The 27583-nt window shown below is 40.6% G+C and overlaps 1 protein-coding gene across 2 annotated transcripts in view; it reads right to left on the reverse strand.

The window, feature by feature from the left end:
• Positions 1-635: 635 nt before the first annotated feature.
• il34 (interleukin 34) overlaps positions 636-27583 on the reverse strand; it is a 43652-nt gene continuing 16704 nt past the window's right edge. For both annotated transcript variants that reach the window (XM_033635876.2, XM_078168245.1), the window contains exons 3-8: positions 13719-13822; positions 12224-12301; positions 11190-11267; positions 10038-10145; positions 7448-7631; positions 636-1503 (exon numbers count right to left, since the gene is read on the reverse strand). In XM_033635876.2, the coding sequence (XP_033491767.2) occupies positions 1445-1503; positions 7448-7631; positions 10038-10145; positions 11190-11267; positions 12224-12301; positions 13719-13822 (611 nt within the window). In that variant the 3' untranslated portion in view covers positions 636-1444. The remainder of the gene's footprint in view (positions 1504-7447; positions 7632-10037; positions 10146-11189; positions 11268-12223; positions 12302-13718; positions 13823-27583) is intronic.

Raw genomic sequence — 27583 nt, forward strand, 5'->3', positions numbered from 1 at the left:
TATTTATCAAAAATATTATTGTGTAAATATTTTGTGAAAGCAACCATCCTACAATATCTTTGCAATATTAATATCTAAGTATTTGGTCAAAAATATCATGATATTTGATTTTCTCCATATCGCCCAGCCCTACCAGGGTATTAAATATGGCAGCTTGGTCAGAGGCAGTTGCTGTCTGATTCTGACACAAAAGGCACCCTTGAGCGTCTGTAAGAGATACCACAGGCTTTCAACTACATCGAATGTAAGCCCATCCCCAAAGGCATAGTATAAAAAGCAAGAAAGGGAAGGAGGGGTGCTGGATGGGTCCAACAAACAGGACTTTCACCCAGGAGACCACTGTTCGTGTCCCATGTGAAACCAAAAGTCAACTTTGAATTTTTAACTACGTTACATAGTTAACGTCACATGACACACGTCACTAAGTGAAACCATGATCTTTTTTCTAAACCTTGTCAAGCAGTTTTGTTGCCTAAACCTAAAGTAGTTTTAGTGACAGGTCCTGGAAACATGTAAGTTTAATTTGAAAGGACACTGGCAGACATTGACACCTTGTCCCTGAATGTCCAAAGCTGATACTAGAGGGGTACCTAGAGCATCATATTTTTAAGCATAGCGCCACAGACCAAGCTGGGGTTTTTTTTTTTTTTGTTTGTTTTTTTTGATAAATTGAATGTGTTGGAAATGCATAGTCAACAACTGAAGAGGGAAAAAAACAGTAGTTAGCAGTTTGCCTGTAGGTTTGAAGTTCAGTTCATGTACATTGCTCTTGCTGTATCTTGTTGAAGTTCGAAAGAGGCGTTCATAGAGGACAAGTCTGGCTATGATACAAAGTCTGCTGGAGTTTCTCAATATAATAACACTCCAATGTGTAGTCTCTTGCTGCTTCTTGTTGGTCTCTGAGGTGAACCATGCAGGTCCACTGGAGCGCAACACAGGCTTTTTGGGCAGAGGTTAGGCAAAGTCACGGTGACATCAATTTGATGATCAGTTAAGCCCATATATGTGAACATGAACAAATCTCTTCCAAACCTTGAAACCCAAGTATCAAAGCATCAACCTAAGCTGCCATCACAAGACAAGTACTCTACACTTCCTGAGTGACAGAGAATTGGAAAATCTGAGTTGGAGTTTTTACTCCCAAATGAGCGTTATTTCATTTTAGCAAAAAGTCCTATGCTCATGAAAATCACAATGAATACTGTCGCCATACCTGCAATATCAGTTTGCTTTGGCTGATGTTGCCAGTGTTTGTGTCTCCAAGACAATTTTAGCTCTGTTTGGTAGATTTGGGAAAGACTTATTGATGTTCACAAATCAGGACTGAACTTTCTTGTTTCCGTGTGGATTGTCCTTTTATCCCTCTCCCTATCGTACAAGGGAGACAATGATACCAATCCCCTATCGGTACCAATAGGGACGACTTCCCCCCGCTGGCCTCTTCTCAGCTTTCAGGATGTAAGTCTTTCTTCCTGCCTTTCCTCCAATAGGAAACATCGCAGTCTGGAAAAAAAGAGAGGAGAGATACTTGATTAACTCTTGGAAATATTATTCCATGTCTGTTGCTTCTTTTTATGATAAAAAAGTGTAAAAAATATTTCACAAACCTTAAGAATAGTTTAACATTCATGGAAATATGCTTATGAGAGTAAGATGAGAATGAATGCCACTGTCATGTCTGCACAGTAAGTATGTAGATGGAGTCAGTGGGCAATTAGCTTAGCTTAGTACAAAGACTAGAAACAGGGGGAAACAGCTTGCCTGGCTCTGCCCAAATAAGCTTAAATTTACCCTAAGGTTTCACCTCTTAAATAGGCACAAAAAGTAAGAAAATTTGTGTTTGGTAGATTATTTCTTTGTTGTAACAATGCTTCTTGGCAATAAATCTTATACCGTTGGAAAGCCTGTTTATTTCCCTTCCAAATGGTGCCACATTTGGAAGGAACATGCATTTGTGGGATGAGCAGCAGAGCTGAGTAGGTGGGTTGCGCCTATGAAAAATTTGCCAAATCTTCTCTGCCAATGCCATACAGTTTTTTTTGCTTTTGACTCTTCTTTGGTGTTGTTTGGTGGATTGGATAATTGAAGTCTGAAGAAACAAGACAAATTGGCAATTTACCAATTTATTCATTTAACAAACAGGAGCCTCAGTAGTGTGTGGATGAACCATACACAGCCACAACAGCCTGGCAGCTCCTCCTCATGCTGGTCACCAGCCTGGTCACACACTGCTGTGGGATGGCATCCCATTCTTCAACCAGCATTTGTCGAAGTCAGCCAACGTGGTTGTGTTGGTCACTTTGGCACAAATAACATGTCCAAGCTGATCCCACAAGTGTTCAATGGGGTTGAGGTCAGGACTGCTGGCAGGCCATTTCATCCTCTCCACTCCCAAATTCTGGAGGTAGTCTTCTCCACACTTTGATCCATATGATCGAACTGCTGTAGGCAGAATCTGGACTCATCACTAAACATAACGTTCCTCCACATGTTCAGGTTCCAGTGCACATGTTGCTGACACCAGTGCGAGCGGGCCTGACGGTGAAGGGCAGTCATGGCACGCCTCCTGGCAGCCCTATGAGACCAGAGTTTGGCTGCATGCAGTCTGTTCCGGATTGTCTGGGCAGAGAGAGAGAGAGAGAGATGAGCAGCGTCGGGTCTGGCTGCTTTCCTAGGGTTCACCTTGCTTAGCATCCGTTTCACATCCTGTACCTGCACAGTCAGTGATTGGGAGCTGGGAGCTGGTTGTGGCTGGGATGGTGTGGCTGCAGACAGTTGGGTTGGGACCTCAAAGCTTGCGAAGAAGGTGTTCAGCTCTTCTGCCAGTGCAATGCTTGAGTCCTCTGCTGCGTTGATCTGCCCCCCGAAATTGGTGATCTGCTGGATACCCTGCCACACCTGCCGTGGATTGTTGTTGGTAGGGTGGCTTTCTATTTTCCTCCTGTAGTCGGACTTGGCTTTCCTCATTTCTCTCTTCAGGTCAGCTCTAGCAGCACTGTACAGATCTTTGTTATCTGACCTGAAGGCGGTGTTGCAGCCCTTGAAGAGTGTCTTGACCTGGTTGGTCATCCGAGACTTCTGGTTGGGGAACACCTGTATGCATTTGTCCACCGTGACATTCCCCATACAGAACTTGATGTAGGATAGTGCAGCCTCCGTGTGTACAACACTCCACTTGGTATGAGTGAAACAGTCTTGAAGCTGAAGAAGTGCATGCTCAGGCCACGTTGTGATGGTATTAATCAGTGGAGTTGCCCTTATTCTGAGAGGTGTGTATGCAGGGGTAAGGAGCATAGATAGGTGGTCTGACTTGCCTAAGTGTGGGAGCTGTATGGCTCTGTATGCATGGATCTAACGTGTTATTCCCCCTGGTCGGAATCTTAACATGCTGATAAAACCTAGACAGGACAGACTTTAAGTCTGCCTGATTAAATCACCAGCAACAATGTGTACACTGTCGGGGTGACCCTGCTGTAGTTTGTTGATGGTGTGTGACAACAGCGAGAGAGCTATGCTAGTGTTAGCATCAGGTGGTATGTCATAGACTTTATAATAATAACTACCAGATGCCAAGATGGCGCCTATTTATTTCAATGGAGTTGGTTGCCTGGCGCATGCCAAAAAAGTTTCTCCTTTCCAGTTTAGTATGTGGCCATCCAAGTTCCCCCTCAGCTCATAGACTTTACAGGATGTCACAGACTTTTTAAATCACTTTTCTCAGCCCCAGGTAAGTTTTACACATATAGAACCTCCATGGATAAAAAAAACAATGATAACATAAAGAGTCATAATTGACCTTGTTTGTAGTTTGAAGTGTCCTGTCAACAATTTTTCAGATGTCTCTTTTGTAGTTGTGGCCTATGGGAAAAATGTTTTTTTTTGGGCCACAGGGGATTTTTCTTTTGCTGCAATGTTGCAAGTGGCCACTGGAAAAAAACTGACTGCAAGGCTGAGCAACATTCCTTGGGGCCTATTTTAACCTGAATTGATATGGGTTTATAGGAAGTGGCTATATATATTTACTACTTATCAGAAAACTATTCACAGAGCAGCCTCAGAATTGGGCTTCATTTTTTAATCACATGAGTAAGAGACCTATTTAGCTACCCAAATGAGGATTTTCCTTTATCATGATAACGGATATTGACACAGAGTTTACTCCAATGATACTTGTGTTAGTATTATGTACACTATCCATACCGGATACTCGTTTCATCCAAAAACTCAAATCTCTGTTTTTCATCTCCTGCTGTATCCTAGCTCAGCCACTCAGCCTTTCAGCTTTCCTCTGGATATTTTGCTGTTATCAATTTCCATTGCAGTTTACTGACTGTCTTCTTTGCACAACACTCAGTTACTTCCTCTTTAAACAAGTCTCACAACATCTAGTTCCCCTTACCAAGTGAAGGAGCTGCAACCAAACCAACAAATGTGCCTTGACAAGGTTCTGCATAAAAATTGAAATAGAACCAATGTATTTATCTCTGTTTTGGTAAAGTTTTGAGTGTTTACAACATGTGTCATTAAGACGGACAGGGAAGAAGAAGAGACTTTGGACATTTTGTACTTTTATTTTTATTCTTACTGTCACTATTTAAAGGAAAAAATCCAAGCTGATCACAAAGGATAAAAGTAGAAAGTTTTCAAGATCATTTTTCACCGAGGTTGAGAATTTGATACCCACATGAGACACATGTGGAACTGTTTGCTCCAAGAATGGGGGCCTCAAATGGCACACACTGTATACTGCCACATTATGACAATGACAGATTACCTCGAGTACGAACAAATGGCCAGGGCAGTGTACATACCTACATTAGTAAATGTATAGCATTCCCCATCTGTGACACTGTAATCTTTACTGATATGCTGTCTGTGCTGTTTAGGACTTTAGGTCAGTTTTATACATATTCTAGGTGTTTTTACTTTATTATAGGTGTATTCTTAGAAGGATTTATGGTTATCTAATCAAGCGCATTCAAGCTTCTCCCATGTCAAAACAGTTCATACCACATAAAGTATGGTTACAAATCATTCAGTGAAAAACAATCCACCCTAGTACTGTATCTCTTTCTGTGAAATGTATTACTTTTAATTTTAAAAAGTGTAAAAATATATCACTAGCCTTAAATGAAATTGGGTCAAAAGCATAGTGACGTGTTACTGGAAGAAGAGTATGTCATATGAGGCCTTCCAATGAAAGGTTTTTGGTAACTTAACTGTGATGAAGAAATTTGATTAAAAGCAAATTTAAACATTTTCTAACACTGCCACGTTTTACCTTTTGTATTCACTACTTCTTAGTTGTAAAGACAAGACAAGACAAGTCAAGACAGATAACATGTATAACATAAGCCCCTTTTACACTGCCTCTTCAGAGCAGGAATTCCACACTGTTATTCTGCCTCACCGTTCTGTATAAAAGGTACATTCATTGAATGAGAGGACAGAGTTGTCTCCTCTTGTCTCGCCAGGAGAGAAGGTAGTAACAGTGCAGAAATTACATATTTGTAAAAGGTACAGTCGGCAGAACTATAGACTGCTGGGAGATTTAAGAAGCAGCTGAGAGCAGTTAGCAGCTAACTCAAAGAAGAGCAGTGGCTGAAAATGTCCTCTTTTTTGGGAAAACAATGAGGTCTGAGACATTCTTACCCTCCGAGCAGAGAACGAGACCAACTGCCACACAACAGGGACGGGAAATGATTGTTACTGCCACATCAATGCCATTGTTATTGTTTATAAAGCACTGCTGATGTGTATTTTATATGTTACACTAGAGGCCGACGCTGTTGTGTTACATGTCACACCTCTTAGCATGTTGTCTATAACCACACACTGAAGCAGCATAATGCTGCTGTTGTTTTGTTCTGTGTAAAAATGCTAAGGTGGCATGAAGAAGGGACTTTGTAGCGGCTCTATAGTGCAATCACTCTATAAAAAGGGCTGTAGAGAACTGCTGAGAAAAAGTGTACATTTTGGTTTGCACTGCAGTGTGTGTTTAGTGTAGGGCCATGCTTAGTTTAATCCATCCAAGCAACAAATAACTCAGCTGAGAAGGACAGTGCCGTCTTACTGCTCATCACTTTATCATCTGCTTCTGAAATGTGTCAAGTGCTGGCTGCTTTAGTGATGTTTGTGCCACTGCAGCATGCTACAAACAGATTCTGTGATTCTGATGCATGCTGCCATTTGATATTTGGAGATGGACCATGAAACGGATACAAATTAAAGGTGGCTTTAAATGTTTACTGCCTCATTAAATCCGTCTTGTTTTTTTTTTTTTTTTTTTGTAATGAACGTAGTCACGTGTTGGGGCCTCTCTTACAGGGACACTGAATCACACACCTCCAGGTCTTACTAAACATTCTGGTTTCCTTCTAACAAACGCATTCTGCATCCATCAACTTTAAGTAAGGTTAAGTCATGTCCTATCAATTTAAGTTTTGCAAAATCTGGGAGGGGGCCCTCTGCCAGAACAGAAGCTGGGGCTCTTCAAAAACAACTGGAGTTAGACCTTCTATCTGCCTCAGCAACCCCAGCAACAACAGCAAAGCTTAGCTGTTAGTGTATGAGTACTGATTACCTTGGATACTTTTAAAGCTGAAAGATATATCAATGCAAACACTTTAGGAACAGGTTACAAATGTAACGCCTGTTAAATTTTGGTTTTGTATCATTTTGTTATTTGTATGATTTTCCTCATTCCACGATTTTGTGATTTATTGGATCAGTTTTACGATGCTGTGTGAAACTAGTAATAAAAATGCCATTTCGGTATTTTCCATTACTCCTGCTATTATGAAACAAAGTGTGTCTGGGTGTGTGTTTGGCAGTGTTTCTGACAGGAAGGAATGTTAGCTTCAAGTGTTTGTGTGCTGTGAGTAGAACAATATCACTATGTGGAAATCTGCAGCCACAAAAATTTGTCCAAAAAAGCAATGTCTCGAACATGAGCTGCAGCATCAAAGGCTTGGCTATGCTTTCACTGAGAGCAAAGGAGGACATTTAAACAACATCCTCCACAGCAAGGTCAAACAAAAACATGTTGGGTATGTACTGTCCTGACTGTCAACTAAATTCTGTTTATGTCAAATCTAAGCTGACTCTTGAATTGGTTCCTGATTACATATGACATGAAAAAAATGTGCATCTATGACAACATGTTTGCGTCACACAATTTTTAACCCCACATGAGGCAGATCATGGCCTCAGTGTCTTGGCCACTGGCTGACCCAAAATATAGATGGACACTAGAATGTCCTGCCTTAGACAAGCTATTTTTTTCTTTGCTTTAAATTCTTCTTATTGTGTAGCCAGCCTGTGCTACTTGTGTGTTAGCCTCTGTTATTATAGTACTGTAACATTAGAAAAACTAAGCATGTCTTTTACTCTTAGGTTTTAGGTGCAGCCTGCAGTGTCACCAGCAGGGGTTTTTTGTTACACTCACAGTCCTGCGGTGCTTCTGTGCCGGCAAAGCACTCGCTGAAGAGGCAGTGCATGGTTTGGCAGAAGTTGTCCAGGAGGGATTTCGGAGAAACATATCGCCAGCTGGACTCTGGCACTCTGTCAGGCTCTTCTGTTAAATTATCCCAAGTATCCTGGACAGACTCTGGAAGCTCCTGCTGGAACACCTGGACACACACAAAAACACACACAGAAACACATGCATGTTGTGAGACATGGCCAGGTAGGCTAAATGTAATCCATGAGGCGCTTTGCATCTAAAAATGTCAATATCTCAAGGAATTAATCGACAACAGTGTGAGTCAGCATCAAAAAACCCGTTCACTGTGAGCATTTCAAAATGTGACTATGCATGGTCAATATGCACCAGATTATCATGGGCAATGGAAGAAAACACAAAAAATGCTTCCCTGAGCTGCAAAACACTTCCTCCTACATCTTTTAGCCATTTACAATTGGAGAAAGCCAACAGATGCTTTTAATCCATAACATTTCAAAGCATCCATGCAGAACTTGTGATTCCCTTAGCCTCTGTCTGTCCCTGCAGGCTGTGACTCCTCACACCTCACATCCACCCACATGCAGGACCTCAACTGAATGGCACATGGGGGTCACACAATGTTTAATAGGTCTGTGTAGGGTAAGAACAACCAAATATTTATCATTTTGTACCAAAGTAAAACCAGGCAAGAACATTTTACTTAGGCCCACTTTTCTCTCCACTTTTGGTTGCACAATCACCTAAAAAAGCAACAGTTTAAGAGTATGCTATGTTGATAGTATTTTCTATGTGCTAGCATTTTGTCGGCAGTGTGTTAAGACAAGGAAGCTATTAACAGCTTCCGAAGTAACCCTTTTAAACCCAAAGTCACACAATAGCATAAACAAACTAGCTGATGGAGGCAGTGGTAGATACGCAGCTCCTGTGTTCAGTGATGTAAAATTACTGTTTTCCTCAATGGAGTCTGGCTTGTCTTCAAACAGCTAATAATGTGTTGTTAATGACAGATAAACCTTGTTCCCAATCGTGATCACTGACAGCTTGCAGTACAGCTTCTCCTCTGATACCCCTCATTAAGCCATAGCATTATGGGATTGGTTCCTCAGGTCTGTCAAGTCTTTGTAATACCCCACTGAGGAACACTTCTCAACTCAGCATGTGTATGTAACCAAATTATTTAGTAGAAATGGTGAAAGAAGATACACATTTTACTGCAAAATACAAAAAAGAACAAACAAGATATGGATCACAGTTTATGCCGATTATACACTGGAAGACTTAACGTCTAAAAGACTCAAGTCTGACACCCTCTGACATCTCAAGACAATGTGCGCTATTAGTCACACACTGTAAGATTTTGCAAAGACTGGGGATCCAACAGGTTCACTTTTTGCAAGACTACAGCTAGATGCCTTTGAGATTATTTCCCATTCTGCTCCTGAAGGAAAATATTACGCCAAATTCCCTTTAAGAAATGTAACATATTAACAATTCAGTATGTGTCTGCAAGAACACATAACTCTAGAAACACAAGATAAAACGCATCATATGTCGACAGTATTCTTGCCAATTCGGCATTATTATAATCCACAAATATGAACTGAATTTGCATACAAACTTCACATTTTAGATTTTGTCGCCTCAACTTGTTACCAACCTTTGTTGGATAGCTGCACTATTTTAGTGGGAGGAGACTGTGGGAATAAGAGGAGAACCGTTTCAAAAATTACAGTGTCTCACTAAAATAAGTTTGGGTTGGATCAGATACATGCAGAATTACATATAATATAATAAACACTTTTTTTATTTACTCTACAACTTCACAAGTCTCTCCTTTATTACACAGTCCAAGAGAGCTGTGACTTGTTCACATTGTTGCCCTGTCCATGTATATGCTGTATTTTGTTAGAAACTCGAGATAAGAAATTGACCGACTTAACACTGCTCGGTCTGGGTTTTATGGCCACCTAAATGCATCTGATCTGGCTGTGATCAGTCCAGACAGCGTCAGTGTCTGCTGACTTTAGACTCAGTCTACTTCAGCACAAGGTCACAGCAGGGCATTTTGTGGAGGATGGCCGATAAGACAATGGTACGTAAATGCATGTAAATTGTCCAGACATCCATGTCTGTCATTTCAAAAGTGTTTTTTATCACTGCCTCTGCCTGGCCGACATGCTTTAACACAGAGGACAAGGAAAACACATATTCAAAGTGAATAAACTGGGCTGGAATATTAGACACCAGCACAAATACAGGAAAAACTAAATTTAGTAGACTGCCCAAGGCACTTCTCTGCAAAATATCCCTCACACTAACTTCACTGAATGATCAATGCGTGTCCTGAATTCAACTTCACTCAGCTCTTTTAGGATTATAAGTAGACGCCACATTTAATTTTTTTAATGATGGCATTCATTCCCAGTACTGATAAATAGGATCAATGTGACATCCATCCCCTGTCAAATATCCTCTAACCTCTGCAGTCTGAGAGAAAATCACTTACTAACTTAATTGATTAGTTTTAAGAATAATTGAATACAGCTGTACAGATACCTGAACTCTGGCTTACCTCAGCTGGATGTGACTGTACAAAGACGCCCTCTGCATCCCTGAAGCGACTTTCCAACTCAGCGGTGTATGGACGTGAAGGATGTCTCTCTGGCATAACCCTGATGATCTGAAATTACAATTTAACTTTAGTTTAAGAAAACATGATGCTCTCAAAGTTGAATACAGCAAACAACACGCTCAGCCATCTTCTTCATTCAGATCTTTGACTCTGTGTACATAGACAAACAACCTGAATCAAGCATGCGATGACGCTGGTGAAATTAGCTCTTTTCTTCTTTTTTAATGGAGGCTGACAAACCAGCTTCACTGATGTCAACAGCTGTACTGGTGTGACGCAGAAGACTGGGATGGATTGAGTGACTCACTTAGCTTTGAATATCTGTCAGTATGAGGTTAAAATGGTTAGTTGTTGTTTGCAAACAGTCCCTACTTACTTCTAAGGACTACATGGGCCCAAGCCCAAGGCCCTGGAGGGTTGGAGACATTAACAGAGAGGAGACAGAGCTGCAGATCTCCACCCCACTAATTTAACCTGTTCGTCTTTGTCAGGAGCACAAAATGTGTGGGTGGTGTTTTACCACTTAAACCCCTGCATTGACCAGTCCATGTCAGCATACAGTACGTGCCTGTTCCTTTAAGGAGTCAATGACTGACATGTGATTTTAAAATTCTGATCTTTATTGACTGATTTACAAAGGTTTAGTCTTATGATTTACCTCAAGCTGACATTTATCTCTGTGTGGCAAAAATACGAGGTCACATGTCAAAAGCGAGTTGCTGACTGAACTGTGGACTCCGATGTGTTTGAAATCTCCAACTTCACTGAAGCCGCCACAAACCTTGTCCTTCTGGATAGTGTTCGTTTTGTGCTGCGCAGTGATCAGTCCTCAGCTGTTAACATTTTTGACCCTAAACCACCTTATATAACCTTTTCATAGCACTCAAAGTAAAAGAAAGGTCTGCCAGTGACAGCACATGCTGAGTGTTACACACATTAATGACCACAGGTGATGAAATCATATCGAAACTTTGGGCCCGTTGAGGCAGTTAGGAGAGAAGGTTTTAACAAACTACATAAACTTACACAAGGGAAATAAAATCATTGTTTTTTGACAAAATCGAACATAATGCATCTTTACAATATTCCTACCTTTTTTAACACGCCTTGGTTGACCTGGAACCACAACCTCTGGAGAATCAGCTCATCCAGCCCGTCCTCCTGTAACCTCTGATGGGTAAAAAGAGGAGAGAAATTAATCAGAGGTGTATCAGTTTATGTGAATCTGTGATATAAAAAACAATGTTAAAGAAGAAAAGATACTTTGATTTTGATATTTTGTCATTGTTTACACTACAGTACATCAGCATATAGCACGGAACAATGTATACATAAAAAGACACAACAGGTAAACCATAGTTGGAGTTGTATTAGTCTCCATAGCCAGACCTTGGTGGCATAAAGTCACAGACCTGAAGTCTGGCTTTGTGAGATTTGTAACACCCACCAAACACTAGAAGGCTTTGAAAAAAAGACTACAGCTAACTTGCTTTAAAGATTATTTCCCATCCTGCTCCTGGTGGAAAAAAATTACACCAAACTCCCTTTAAGAAATATGTAACTGGGAGGAGACAGTGGAAATGACAGGTGAGCCATTTCAAAAATTAAGATTTCTCGCCGGTTGGTGGAGAGACACGCACCGAATGAAACATCAACTACACACCTCCACCAGTTTCTCCGCCTTTTCCACAGTACAAGAGAACTGAGTGTTATCATCCTTGTGCCTGCCAAGAGTTCCCTCCCATGTTAACTGTCTACCTGGTTTGCTGCTTCCTGTTTGGTCCTGGAGAGAGCGCAGCTACTGGTTGTTGACCATGTTCATGTCATTATACTTCAATATAAGCATGAGCTTAGCCTAAAAACATGTTTGATTTTATCGGAGCACCATGACAAGAAAAGAGCTGACTTTAAGACAGCTTGAACTGAGTTTTATGACCACCTTACACCAAACGATCGAGATCACGAGAACTCTAACATAACTCTCGGGATTTTAATTTGAAATTGGAAGCTTCTCTACATCAGTGAAATTGTGTGAAAAGTCATTTGGTGTTACAACATAAAGCACAGGGTAAGCATCTCTAAAGGAATCTCCTCCACTTTGTCCTCTGTCAGGAAAAAACATTTACCATTCTGTTGATGCTTGAAACTTTAAAGACTTCCTCACGATGAACCCTGATGGTGTAGTTGATGGGGAAGTTGTGCTTCTGTAATGCAAAGAAAAACAGAAAGAAAAAAAATGTAGCATGTGCATCTCATAAAGAGAGCGCTGTAACGTGTTGTGTCTTTGAGAAACTGGTTGCGACATTTATTATCAAATCTAGTACATCTTAAAAAACCAACACAAATCCAAACTGTCTAATAACAACAAGTAATAACAATAAATATGTCGTGTTCTATTTATGATTGAGTCCCCATCTGGGATAGACACTAATAAGACAGTGAGATAAATCATTTCCATAAGATTGGATTAGGGGTAGTACTGTCATGTGCATTCAAGTTCCAAATGGATTCATATGTCAACAAAAATATTGTTGCACTGAAACATTTGTCAGTGAACAATATCACTTCTTGTATGCAAACAGAGAAGTTTGTCTTCTCTCACACACTCTACAGATAAATCAACTAATTAACAGCACCTGAATGTGAATTATGGCTAAAGGGATAGCACTGATCCATTTTATATCCCAGTTTTATTGTTTAGGACAATTATCAACACAGGATGACAATTTAAAGGGTCACTCCACAAATTATACACAATATGGTCAGTTCATTTGTAACTGGGAGTATGACTCAACCTATTGAAATGGTTTAATAATGTCTTCTGCCTCTCTGGAGGAGCTTTGTCAAGTCTGGGAAAATGACCAGAGTGATATTATAAGCCCTTTTTACACACAGATCGCACTATAGGGTCACTACGAAGGCCCCTCTTTATGCCACCTTTATGCCACCATTTTTACACAGAACCATAGCAAAAGACACGTGACAATTAACACAACAGCGCTGGCCTCTTTATAAACAATAACAAACATCACACCTGTGACACCCATGATCCTGTCCTGCTGTTGTCCCTTTTATACAGATCTCATTTAGGTGCTGTTACTACCACCGATGCCGCCTTAAAGGTGAGGAAACTCTGTCCCCACATTCTGCAAATGTACCTTTTAAACAGAACGGCGAGGCAGAATAACAGTGTGAAATTCCCACCTTGAAGAGGCAGTGTAAAAGGAGCTATAAATATGTCAGCTCGGACTTGGGGGCTACAGATACATGGGGGCACAGACCTTAAAAGATGAGGCCGTTAACCAGGAACAGAGATAAGAGGTGTGTTTATGGAGCCTGTCTCAGATTAGGAATTAAATTTAGGATATCTCTGCAACCATTTTTTAAAAATTACACCGAACTTTATAGAAAAAACAATGTTTCATTGTTTAAGGAAAATCTCTTGCCATAAATGCCATTATTATACTATCCTATTATTATCTAGTTGTCAGTTAAAAGTCACTCTGGGAATGGCGGTAAATCACTGACGTAATTAAGGATGTGTTAATTTGTGGGTAAAATTTGCTCGCTTGCTTCCATATTCACTGAGACATGCTTGTAATCATGCCATCATTCTCTCACCATGTACCGTCGCCTGTGGCTAAGGCTGTCATTGAGCGTCTTCAAGGGCGTGCACATGCTGGCTGGTGTTGGGGCCATCAGAACAGGCGATAGCAGAAACAGGCCTTAAAAAAAAAAAAAGAAAACACAGAGCATTAGATCAACTGTCATTTTATATTTACTTTTCACACTGGCCACTTGGGATGTCCTGTCCAATTAAAACACTTATACACACCTAATCAGTCTGGCAGAAGTGAGGAAAGGAAGCACGCTACCTGTTGCCTGTCTCATAACTTCCCTGTTCTGTACAAAAAAGAGAAATGATAACTATCTCTCCCTAGATCCTGCTTCAGATAAGAAAAAAAATAGATTTCAGACCACTCCTCAGGAGAGAGGCAAAAGATAATGTACGTCTTACAGGGGAGAGTGTGTAATTATGTCTCCATCATTTAATCTGATCTAACCAGCCTCGTCATTATTTTAGCAGCTGTGTGATGTTGTGTCAGTAAAGAATCCAGCGTTTTTACCTTCAAAATAATCAAAGCTCACAGTAGTCCAGAATCACTCAACCAACCAATCAGTCAAGTAAGCAAATGATTATTCTGACAGTTGACTGGCTTCATGCCAGCTGGCAAACACACAATGACTTCTGTCAATCCAACATACAGATAACTGTCATTCATATGTATCTTTTTCAGAAGATTTATAGCAAATCTTGTCGTTCACTCTCTTTTTTTAACCTTTAATTTGCTTACATTTAATTGGCCATTTAATTGATGTACGAACATCAAGAGCATTTAAATTAACATAAAAAGTAAACAAACAAACAAACAAACAAAGGTTAACACATTAATTAAAGACAGGCAATTCTGAAAACTTAATTTGCCAGGAATAAAATCTGTTTTTTAATGTATATGTCTTCTAACTAGAATTACCGCTTTGTGGTTGTATGCCTCTGAGAACCCGTCAAGATACAGTTTACACGTCCGTCCGGACTCATGTACAATGTTTCAAATATGGGTGTTGCTTCAATGATGCTACAAATTCTAAAACCTGTATGATTGCACAAATCTTCAACCCGGCAGCATGGACGTATTTTACAATCAGCACAGTTTTAAGGTGGGCGCCCAAGATTAGAGTCAAAATTCAGTCTCTGACCAAATGCCTTCCCTTCTGTTCCTGAGTGACGTCATTTCATCCTATAACACAATTATGTGAAATTTTGTCATAATCAGCATATGAATTCTTGAGTTATGGACAAAAATATGTTTTGTGTGGTGGTTTGTGTGGTCACAGGTAACTGTGACCACACAAAAAAACAAAATTCACACCAGATGTTCATGAGATATCATGTTCACAAGAACATGAAGTTAATTCTTGAGTCCAAGTCATAAGAGTGTATAAATAAAGTGGACATAGCCAGTGTGATGTCACACATTGGTTTGTGGACTACTGTTTTGAAGCCTTGAGTTCATCATCTTGGTTTTTTGATGCAAGAAGTGACCATATTTGGATGAGAGGGTGGGGCGGTGGAGGAGCAGGGGGTGGATATGACTGAGCAGCTGAGGACTCGGTAGCAACTTGTCATTTACAAGGTAGTCAAAGCATGCTCTGCTTTATCGTCCATTTACTCTCAATGGGACCATAATTTATTAAATGATCATGCTGTATTGGAGAAGACTTTAAACCAAAAACTCAATAGGGAAATCTTTACTTATCCTAACTCTGTACTTACTAAATCCAGTGAGAAGTAGGGTCACTTTTGGATAGACTTGACTACAATCCGACTTACTTTTGCAACCAGAGGAGTCGCCCTCTGCTGGCCATTAGAAAGACTGCAGGCCTAAGGCACATCTGCATTGGCTTCCCCTTTCAGACCTGGAGATAATCCCTTGGTCAAAATGAATGTTTTTGCCCAAGTCTAAGAAATTCCCTGCAGGCATTTATGAGATATTGGGTTTACATGAATGGGACGAATGGACCAATAACCTAAAAACATAATGCCTCATGGCTAAGGTATAAAAAATTAAATCAAGGCCAGATGGCCTCCAGATGGTCAGAGGTGTTCTTAGTGTCAGTCACAAAAAGTGACTCAGTCAGACTCTGGGAAAAAGTCACTCAATCAACTAAAACCCCCCAGGGGCCGTATCTATTGCTTTGAGAACGGTGTCAGAGAGCTCTGAAGTTGAACTACAGTTGATAATCGCTGACAAGGAGTCCCGGATCAGGGGTGAATTATCCAAGCAGCAAAACAAAGCCTACGGTGTGGTTTACTGATAGTTTAAAATTGTTTTTAAATATTTCCCACCTATAATGGAAAACCCACAACAATTTGGTTGTCTGTAGCTAGAGTACTGAGGATGCACCTGTGTCCCATTCAAGTTTTGATTATCAACCAGGCAACTGCCCCGGCCCCAGACCGCCTTGGAACACTGAAAGGCCTATAGGTTCACTGTGTCAGTTGGTTTGTGGTAAATGATGAGTTGCAAATTTATTTGAGAATTTGCACAACTTCAGCCTGGAAATAAGTGAAATGTCAGGTGATAGAGAGTGGAGAGTGGGAGGAATGGTGAATGGTAAATGGACCTGCACTTGTATAGCGCCTTTCTAGTCTTTTGAACACTCAAAGTGTTTTTTACACTATGAGTCACATTCACCCATTCACACACACAATCATACACTGGTGGCTGAGGCTACCATATAAGGTGCCACCTCAGTGCTACTCAGTTTTTTAACCACTCACATATTGATGGAACAGCCATCAGGAGCAATTTGGGGTTCAGTATCTTGCTCAAGGATACTTAGACATGCGGACTGGAGGAGCCGGGGATTGGACCACTGATCTTCGGATTAGTGGACGACCCACTCTACCATCTGAGCCACAGCTGCCCATCTGGTCAGTAGTGGGTAAATCTGGCCATGATGAATTATCCCATCAACATCAAAGTCTGCTGCGTCCTGCTAATGGTGCTTTGTTGGTTTACAATGTGCAAACATTCAGTGGGAGTTGAGTTACTCAAACTGTGAAATGGCATTAATAACAACTGATTCACCACTTTAGACCGCGCCAAGTCAAACCATGCTGCACCAGTTTGTCCTTCCATTATCAGATAAGACATGCCAAGCCACTCCGAGCTGCTCCATAGATGGACCAACTCTGAAGCAGGGAAAAAGTGCGCCCTATCTCCAAGCGTGTAGCAGTGATGTATCACCAACTGCAGCCAACCCATGACGACCCCCTTCTCCCCCTGAAACAAGTATGTGTGTTTCGAGACTCGACTCAATTCTGTCTCTGCAAGAGACCAGATAGAATGGCAATGTATGATCAGCTTTCAGTACGTTTGTAGCTTCTAACTTTATCACTGTGGTTTGGAGTTTAGTTTAAGTCCCTGTTTGTACTTTAACAAAATTATGGGGGACTTATACTATGAAGAATCTATGGAAATTAAATGTGTTTATCACCGTATTAGCCGCGAACAAGTCTAAAAATACAGCAAGGAGGAAGAATTTAAGCAGAAACAGCCACAGTGAGATGTTAGATTAGAGCTGCAGACACCAGGCTCTTACTGCACCTCTGCAAACAGCTCACCTCCATCAGGTAAACTTCTTTTACCTGCTGTACAGTGTGATGATAAAAACACTTGCAGCAAAAAAAGACAGATTTTAGTCTTGAATCTACCCACTGCTTTTAAATGTCATCACTCCAGTCAAGCCGTCATCAGTTTAAGATGCACAATCAAGTGGGTAGCCCTGTTGTAATGGAGACACAAATCCCTGTCCAAACTGAATCAAGCTAAGCCAGCACGAGTGTGAAAAAAGGATACAAGCTTAAAAGAATATGCCACCAGTTTAGCATTACACTCACCTCGTCAGTCTAATGATGGACGTTTTTTTTTTTTTTTAAGTCTGAAAATGGTGCGGCACAACCAGATATTGTCTTTTTTATTGCATGCATGGATTTAAGGTAGTTTTTATCACACTGCTGTATGTTATTGTTAATACTATAAAACAGGGATTTACAACATGATTGATAACTGTATGAACTACTCGGTGGGTTCGCATTCAGTGGCGCTGCTAGCAATTGGTCGGAAGGGTGTATGGGTGGCAACCTTTATACTGCAGAGATTGCTACTGCGCAGACTCTGGCTCTGAATGACGTCACTATAGCAAGATGGCAACGGCTGTACCTAGGATAGTTTAGCTTCACTTCTGTACAGCGCGGGTTGTCAATCTTTATATACAGTCTATGTTTTGGAGTAGTTCTTATCTTCACCTTAACCTTAGAGAAGAAAATATTACCAGTTTTTTTTTATTTTTTTAAATATTGCTTCTCCCACTGTTTAGCAATAGGAAGCTAATGTTTGTTCACCATACTAGCTCTCATGATTATCAAGATATTGAAAATATTAAATAGTAATGTGTAATTTTCTAGGTCTAAGATGACATAATGTGTGGACACAGTTACTGGGTTGTGCAATTGCCACTCTTAGTCACTTTATTTACACTAATTTAGTTTTTTTCTCATAAGTTTCCTGTTCTTTCTCTGTCTTTCATTTCTCCTCTGACTCACAGATATATAATCCACACACACAGCTGCTTAGCAAGAGGTGAAAAAACTGAAACATGACTCAGGCTCTTGATCTTCCCCTTAACTGTATTTACCTAGTGTTGTTGGAAGACTTTAGATTTTGTAAAATGGATGATCATCTCTACAGTATTCTCATCATGCTCTTTTCTGTCCATTTAACTACTCAGATACAAATGAACCCTTTCCTTCATCCTCAGCCAGGGCTGGACAGGCCATCGGGCATACCGGGGCCGATGGTAATTTTGGGCCGGGCTTTTTTTTTTTTTTTTTTTTTTTAGTCATGTCATGATACCTATTGGTACACAAAACTGGTAGATTGGCCCATTAGTCATGATTGATTCTGGGCTGGACCAATTATAGCCGAGGGTCGATGCCCCCTCCCACTTGGGCCTCGGCTGCCAGTCAATCAATCATACAGAGAGAGAGGAGATTGACAAAATTGAGAAGAAACTCAAAGGAGGTGCGGAAAAAATAAGAGAGAAAAAGAGACAAGCCCTTTAGGAAGATGCTGCCAAATGTGTTTAAATAACACAGATGTTTGCTGGCTATGGCAGAGCTTCTTCAGCGGCAGCATCAGTGACCGCACCCGCACTGGCATCCAAAGCAGCCGCAGCAGGTAATGATGGCGGAGGTGGCCGTCAGCAGGTGGATGAGGCAAGGGGGAGGCAGGAGGAGACCCGCGGCTGCTGCATTATATGACGACAGCACAGGCAGTGCGACTGGAGGGGAATTTGAACTTCAGGTAAGAAGTGATGAACAGCAGTCTACCTGGGTCAGATATGAATCAAGTTTGGTTGATAGTTTATTTTCGTTGTGCTTGCTAACTCTTAACACAGCATAGTTATGTGTAGGCCATTTAACAATTTAGCTGGCTGTTGAGCAGCATGACGGGGTTTCTCTACTGCTGGGCTGTTTCTATGATGTTATACTAGTGATGGTGATCTTAGTGCTTCAGTAACTTTATTCATTTAGTTAGTTAAGTATAGTCTTTATTAGTTAGGTAGTAAAATATTTCAACAGAGCAAAAATGTTCATGTAAAACCAAATGATTAGGCTAGTATTCATCATAAACCCTCTACACTTGCAGATATAATTTAGATTGAATCAAATTAGGATTTGCCAGGAGATGTGATGCTGCTCATTAACATAAAAGTGGCTTGGAGTTAAAAGTAACTACTTAAATGTATTTGTCTTTTATACATAAATATTCTCTTTATTCTAGATATGTTGTGTTTTTATCTTATTGTTTTTTTTTTACTCACATGTAACAGCAAACTCTTATGGACAATAATTACCTGTATTTTGTTTTTATTGTGGGCATGTTTCCATTCAATTTAAAATATCCCTTCACTTTTTAAAGGTTGCCATGTTTGAGGAAATATTATGTGTTGCTGTGCTGTTTATTGATGTGGTGAGTACATAGTCTATGAAAATATTACTAAATCTGTCATTTATTCATTTTAATATTCATCAATGATCATGTCTCACCTCTGTTCCTCACTGTCCAATTTTCAGGATCCCATCATACGTTGTTCATTGTTCAGGAGGTTCACTAGACCAAGCAGCCTTTTGGGTTCTTCTAAGTAAGTACTGTATAGAATAATGGGACTGGGAGGATGGTGTAGATTTAAATTTATTAGACAAGTACATATACACCAACAAGACAGTGTACAAGCGGTGTCACAAGAAAGTTTGTTTTCATTCATAGGCTTCATTGTCTTTCCATCAATACCTGGTGGGCCGGACTAGGCTCAAAATGCCCGGGCCGATTTTTTGTCCCAGTCCAGCCCTGTCCTCAGCTCAAATGCAGGTAGCTACATTTCCTCTAGGAACTTGCCAGCTACAAGATGAATTACTTAGAAATCTAAAAGGGGAACTTTTTGAAGCCTGGACTCTATTTTCCCATGTTTTCATGTCTAGGTGACTGATGGGAACAACAATTTTTAAAACTGACAGTACTGAGAGAGAGGGCAGGAGCTGGCACTTGGAGCAGGTGCGCCCCATCAATTTACGTCCAATAAAAGCTCTTGATTTTGCCACTAGCAAGCTCAGATTGTGTTTATGAGTATCTGACGCCATTACAGAAAGGACCCTACAGAGAAATTAAACATTTTCCTGTGCCTTTCTCTTGTTCTGGTCTGTTTTGTGTCCAAATCTCACTGAAAGAGAACTCTCATTCTGAAATCTCATGAGAGGTTACTTGTTGCAGGAAGAACAAGTGGAAACATTAGTGAGGGAGGAGTTGGAGGGAGGAGTGCCAGTAATCAACGTGAGTACCAGCACTTGGGCAGTGGCTTCTGGTGTCAGACACCATCAAAGTAAGCCGTCCTTTCACATTGGCATGATATGTTACTGGTCGCCACAGCATCTGGGGGAAACACGACCGGACAAGGACATAAAGTTTGAATAGGGTAGGTGGGAGTGTTGGTGGATTGGTCCAACAACCACCAGCTTTCACCTGGGAGGCCGGTATTCACTTCCCATATGAATGATTATTTCTTTCTAAGCCTGACCACATGTGTGTGTTGGCTAAACACATTCTCGGAACCCATCGGCTGTATTCGGCGTCTGACTTCCAGCAGACGGCGATACAGCCTCTGGGGGCAGACCCCCGATTTTTTGGCATTCCGGTTTGATTTGGGCAGAGGAGGCGAATTTCCGTTTCCAACTTCCGTTTATATATAAGTAAATATGCTGAACCATTGCGATGGATTCAGAGTTTGCAGTGACGCCAATTATGTTCTGCCTCGTTAGTTCACCGCACGGAGCGTTTAACCTGGCAACAACTGCAGCCGGCTCAAACGTGATTGGTCAATATCACGTGGACTACAAACAGCCTAAAACCGGAAACCAGGGCTCTTCTGCTCTTCTTCCGGAGGCAAGGTCTCCGGGGTTTGCCTACAGACTCTACATTCACTGAATGTAGAGTCTGTATATAGAGACTAGGCTAAACATAACCACATGTGTCTGTTGAAGGAAAAAAACATCAATTCAGTGTGTTGTATTGACACAATGAATTTATTTTGAAAGAGACCGTATGCAAACTGTACATTTCCTGTGAAAACGGGATTGCATTTGAAAAGAGACAATGCATGTAACAGGCTGAACTTGACAGTTCCAGAGTGTCAACAACCAAAGCACCCAGGCTACCTTGCACATTATGTTGACGTGGAAAGTCCATGACCAAGCGTAGATATGTGATGAGGTTGGAGTGAGATAGTGTTGCAGTCATAGATTTTTGTGTTGGAAGAGAGAAAGGGTAGCTTAGTGTTATCTAAAAGTTTTCAGTGTCATGGCTGAATATTTAGCTGATGTTGACGATATAGGAAAGTCCACATGATTTCAGAACGAGACTTGGACATAAAACAGACCAAGCAAAAGGTATTTCAGTTCTCTGTAGGGTCCTTTCGGTAATGTTGTAAGACACTCATTATAACAATCTGAGCCTGTCAGGGGCGAACACAGGCATGGGCATGAATTGATGAGGCGCACCTGCCCTGAGTAGTTATATTGTAGCCTGTTTCTCTACGTTCACGATCAATACATAAAACCAGCAAGACTTATATGTAAGATTTTTCTGCTACTACTTTTCTATTCAACCAAAGTCACATTTAACAGCACAACAGCAGCAAAAACAGCTCAGTTGAGCTAATTTCAGCTACATATGTGACAGATTTTCACGCAGACAGTTGGTGGTTGATGACACACAGGAAACTACTTTACCTTTACTGTCTGAAATGGATACGAAATGCCCTTGACTACAGTACTCCAAAATGTTTCTAATGTATTACATGCGTGTGTGTGTGTGTGTGTGTGCGTGTGTGTGTGTGTGTGTGTGTGTGTAAGAGAGTTGACTGATCCCTCACACATGCTGCTGCCAGTCTGAAGAGAAGATTTAAAGGTGGGAGAGTGAAAGGGCTTCTGTACCATCTGGAAGTCATTGCGTGTGAAGAACACAAAAAAAAAACTATTGGGACAACTGCCCTTTGATTTAGTGCTGGATACAATGACTGGGCCATTATCTCAGTATTTAATTTAGTTAGCATTAAAGTCTTTTCATATGTAAGCTTGTACAGTCCATAATGCTAGCTGACGAAGATTCAGAGAGACTTTGAGTGTATCATAAACTGTGTTTCTGTATCTCAGCCTGCATGTCAGCACGTGTTTATACACATGCAAATGCCTGAGACTGTGTATGTGTGTGGTGGTGCATGTCTGTGTGGGTCTGAATGGATTCATTTGTACTGTACCACCAAAGATTATTTACATTTTTTGTGAGTGTTGTTGTAAATTCAGTGAGCTTTTCATAGTGTTACAGTCAGTTGGATCACACTACACTAGGACTCGATGTCAGTGGCCGAACAGGTTTGTCTTAGTGTAGCAGATGGAAACCTAACATTGATGATATTATACTGGTTATTATGTAAGGAGTGAGTGGTAGCCTGCAGCAAATATCCTCCATAATTACAATGAGACGAGTACAATGATACCTGCCCGTCTCTGAATCCTAAGCCAGTTATTAGGCAAAGTGTGCTTCCTTGCCTTGTTTGACCTTTTTGGGGTCACATCCTAACCACCAAGAAAGTACCCAAACAAGGATTTTGGGAGTTTTCTCTGAAGACACAATCGTTCTTAAGGCCAAGTCTGACGGAAATTGTACATTTCTGCAAACCACAAATATGTTACATTTGTATGTTTCATATCAACTTTTCTAAAAAGATTATATTATATGAGCTGATATGTCAGCTACGGATGGTGGCGATGCTGGATGGCGTGACACCTAGGTGAAACGTCTGCCAAGCTGCAGAGTACTGTTCAAGACCAACAAAAATTTCATTGCATTTCCAGCTGTGGGATAGTGCCACAACAAGCAGATATTTTAAGCCAAAACATGATCTTTTTCTAAGTGGGTTTTGTGCCTAAGCTTAACCACGTTAACCGCAGTGTTGAAACATAAAGTTTCAACATATCGTCAACATAATAACTTACAAATGTAACATATCTGTGATTTGCCGAAACAAACAATGCCAACATTTTCTCTTTCTCAACTGAGGCGGATCCCCACATGGGTGATCCGGCAGCAATTGATTGACCACTGTGTCCTTACAGGAGTTTAAACTAAGTTCCTCTGATGTGCCCAAAGAAGACTATGTCCTTGAGCGGAGTTTGGTCTTTAATCTACAGCTTTACACAATCCACAACAAGTGGTATACAGGACCAAATGGCTGATTCTGGTTTCTGCATTCCCCACATACCCATAAAAACATTTACACCAAACAAATCCACCTCCTACTGAACAACCCCATCATACACTTGAAACTCAGGAAGACTGTTCTCATTCACTGTCTGTCTATATCCATCCAAAACTTCAGCCAACTCTCTTTACCACCACCACCACCACCGGTGTCTCGCCGGGAACTGCCCATTGGTCCGACAGCCCATTGGTCCAACATCCCATTGTTCCGACCATATTAAACCCAATGTTCCGAAGTCCGTTCCGAAATCATCATGATGCCCTGTGGTTAAGGTCTGGTTAGGTTTAGGCACAAAAACCACTTGGTTAGGGTTAGGGTTAGGGTTAGGAAAAGATCATGGTGTGGGTTAAAATGAAAAAGAAAGTGACAAACACATAAGCCGTGAGCCTGCTTCACCTCAAGCCTTTCCCAGCTGACCCAGAGCGGTCGCGGTACGCCATCAAGGTAGAAATAAGCCATTCAGCACCGCAGAGAGTCGGACTAATGGGATGTCGGTCCAATGACATGGACCCGTCTCGCTTACCACTACTCCCATTACAATGATTTTACGATGGGGTCTAATCACCAGTCTCAGTCTCTACACTTCAAAAATAAAATGGATTTGATCACTTTTAAAATTAAGTCTCTCCTGAAATACACACAGCAAAGAGCTTGCATCTTTAATATGTCTGGTCAGACAGTAAGTACACTTAATGTTTACCAAGCTGCATGTGGCTGTTGTTGAGGACTGCACGTTAATATAAAAATGTAGAAAAACCCACAAAAACCAAACGTAATGGGGCACAAATGTATGGGCTGCCACAATTGCTCAACTTTCCTTTGCAAAAACATATTTTCCCAGAAATGCGGTTCTTCAGTGTAAACATGTTATTCACGGTGCAGAACATACTAAACGTACTGTGCTGCACTGTTGTGGTTATACATCTTTGAACGCTTCTTTACACCAGTTTCTTCTATGGGATCAGTGAAAGTATGCTGACAAGGAAAGGGTAATGACCCCTTTGGGCCCTCTGCAGCATGTTTACACTAATGAGGCTGTTGTAGGTGAGAGGGTGCTGCCTTGTTAAGGAGACTCCATAATCAGATACCATACTATTACCCTGTAAATCAGCCTGTTGCCCTTTCTCCAACAACATACAGCAACACCAGCCCCCATTATGAATGTGCGGCATTTTCTTTTTGCTATGACATGAAGGTATGCAGAGTAAAGTTCATGTAAATACATTTGATGACATCAAATTGACACCGTGAAGAGTTTATGTGTCAGTTCAAAAAACTGAAATGCAAAAACATGTGTATTGTTTAATATGCAGTATATGAGCACATTTATTAAAAGTGTGCTTCAGGTTTTGGCTTGTGTTGTGTTTACTTCAAATGTTCAGTGAGCTACACTAGTTGGTTTAAAATATTGAGTGGTTTCAAAAATAAGAACTAAAATTATAATAGCAGCTCGTGTTTAATTTTTGATGCTTGGATATCTATCTGTGCTCCAACAACCTGCCAGTGGCTGCAGTTACGTAAATTATCATGCTTCCACAAGTCTCCTCTTGCTTCTGGCAAATACTGAGATGAAGCCAAAGACTTCAACTTGAAAAGATCTAAATCTATGGGTGACAAAACAACCCTGTTGTTAACACATTCTGACAACAGTGACGTTAATCAATCTGTCCATTTTCTACTATCACTTACAGTGGTGGTGTACTTCTTATACCCCTTTTCCACCAAAATTAGGGTGTTTATGTGTTTTTTTTAAACACCGGTAAACCTGCTAAAAATAGGCTTTAGACTCCTCTCCCATTGCCGGTAGGTCAGAGCTGTGTACACCGCTCTGCAGCAGATGAAGAAATCTTTCTTTGTGTGGATTTTTTTAGTGTGTCACATTTGACATCCTGGGGGTTGGCTTTATTGGTAATAAAGGTTTCCGACCATTGAGATAACCCGTGCACCAGGCCTATTCATTTCATAGCCAGTGGGTCACATCTGGCCCAGAAGCCAGGGTAATTCCAACCACGCTTAGCAGCTTTACAAAATATCTGGGCTGCTGTCAAATACTCAAGATAAGTCTTATGTCTTTTTCTAAACACTTTTCATTGACTTTGATGGAAAGCATCATAAGGTGAGATATGTGTGTGGGGGGGGAGAAAGAGAGGGAAGAGAAAGGGAGGGAGATGCTGGTGGAGAGAGAGACAGAGCATGTTATTGATTACTCTTATCGCCCAATGTTACGTTTTGTGTGTCACTTGACTTTCTGGCAGTACATAAATAGCATCGAGAGCTTTTTTTTATTTTGTTTCTGCACTTCATGTGTCTGAGTCAAATATATGATAATTTTTTTTTTGTTATGTTGGCATTGTTATTTTTTTTGGTTCAGTCATTCTTATTTGTTTAAAATTTGTCATTACCAAAAACTAAAAAAGGGGTTTTTGAATACAGGCTGCTGAAAATGCCTGGCCCACCGACGTTTACTGGTTTTAAAATCTGGCCCAATTGAATACGTAATTGAATAGCGCTGCTGTTTACACATGCAAAGACACACATACACACACATACACACACACACACACACACATACAGACTCCATCTGGTTATTCACACCAAGGTGAGATTCATCACACTGCAGCTATTTAGCCATTTACACCCATCCCTACTCGTCATGTTTACTGGTTGAGGTTGGAAGCGGTTAGAATTAAGGCAAAGAGATCATCATTAGGGCTAGTGCTAGCCAATCTCGGATATTATTTGAGATTAAGGTGCTAAATTTAAGAGAAAAAAAATCTGAAATGTATTGCCAGAAAGACAGGTGACAAAATACACAGACTGAATAAGATGCAGTTTTCACTACTTCACTATTACTGCCATCTTTAATGAATATAAACTGAATATGCTCAACAGGGGTTTAAAATTAAGCTACACTTTAGATTATTTTCTGAAGAGTCTTGTCTCCTTTGCACTTGCCTGTAGCTTGTAAGTCAGCAGCAGGTTTATCATGGCTAGAAGCATTAGCCACCCACTGCTCTTTCATCAGTGGTTACTGAGTTGATAGTATATCAGAGGCTCTTGCTCGAAAAGTTAAACTAATCCATCGTGGCTCAGGCTAACTGGTCAATATGTTTAAATGGTGCGTAAATGTTAGCTAACACAATGACTTAGCGCTAGCTAGCTCACGGAATTGCACACCTGTCATCAATGTTGTGTACTGTAAATTAAATAGGTTTTTTAAAGAATGGGCTGACTTATCCTTGCTAATAATATGTTCGATTCATGTTAACAATCTTGTTATTTTTATACATATTTTAATTGTTGGAAGAAAAAAAATAAATTAAAACTTAAATTATCAAACAATAATTTGACAGACCCCCTGCAGTAACTCCGAGGACCCCTTAGGGGTCGTGGACCCCCTGTTGAAGACCCAGGAACTAAAATGTTATTGATAAATGTAACAGGCATCTATCAAAGTGGCAAAATAAAACCAATAATTCAATGTTATGGTTGCTCATTTTGTGTTCATGTACATTAAATGCAGATGGACCACAACCTAAATTAAAAACATATTATATCCAAGAGTATACATTTGAATTGCCCAGGGGGAAAATGCCACAACTTCTTGGCTCTCCTGACAGTTTGACTGTATATTAGCACCACAAAGCATTCCTTCACACACAGTTGATGACATGTGTGCTTGTATGAGGAAGAGCTGTCAGTTATCTGCTGCAACCCATCTGTCTTCATTGTCTGTAATGAAGACCATGCCTCACTGAGAGTTTAATATACTGTATGAACAACTTCCTCTGGTATTGTTAATATATTCTCACACAACTTTAAGGAAGCCTGGCTGAACATGGTCATGCACGGACATGTTTAAAAAGTTCTCTGATCATCCACACAGCCAACTCATTGTGGTAAGGTATAAAATCCATTTGCAAGGATATTAACTAGAGATTATCCTGTGGACAGGCGTTGTAGTTTTTTTTACAAAAGCTAAACCCATCTAGTCCTTGTGTATAGATGTATGTTACAATTCTAATACTACTGTGATGTCTGAT

The sequence above is a fragment of the Epinephelus lanceolatus genome, chromosome 5 (genome assembly GCF_041903045.1).
Source record: "Epinephelus lanceolatus isolate andai-2023 chromosome 5, ASM4190304v1, whole genome shotgun sequence".
NCBI classification, from domain to species: domain Eukaryota; kingdom Metazoa; phylum Chordata; class Actinopteri; order Perciformes; family Serranidae; genus Epinephelus; species Epinephelus lanceolatus.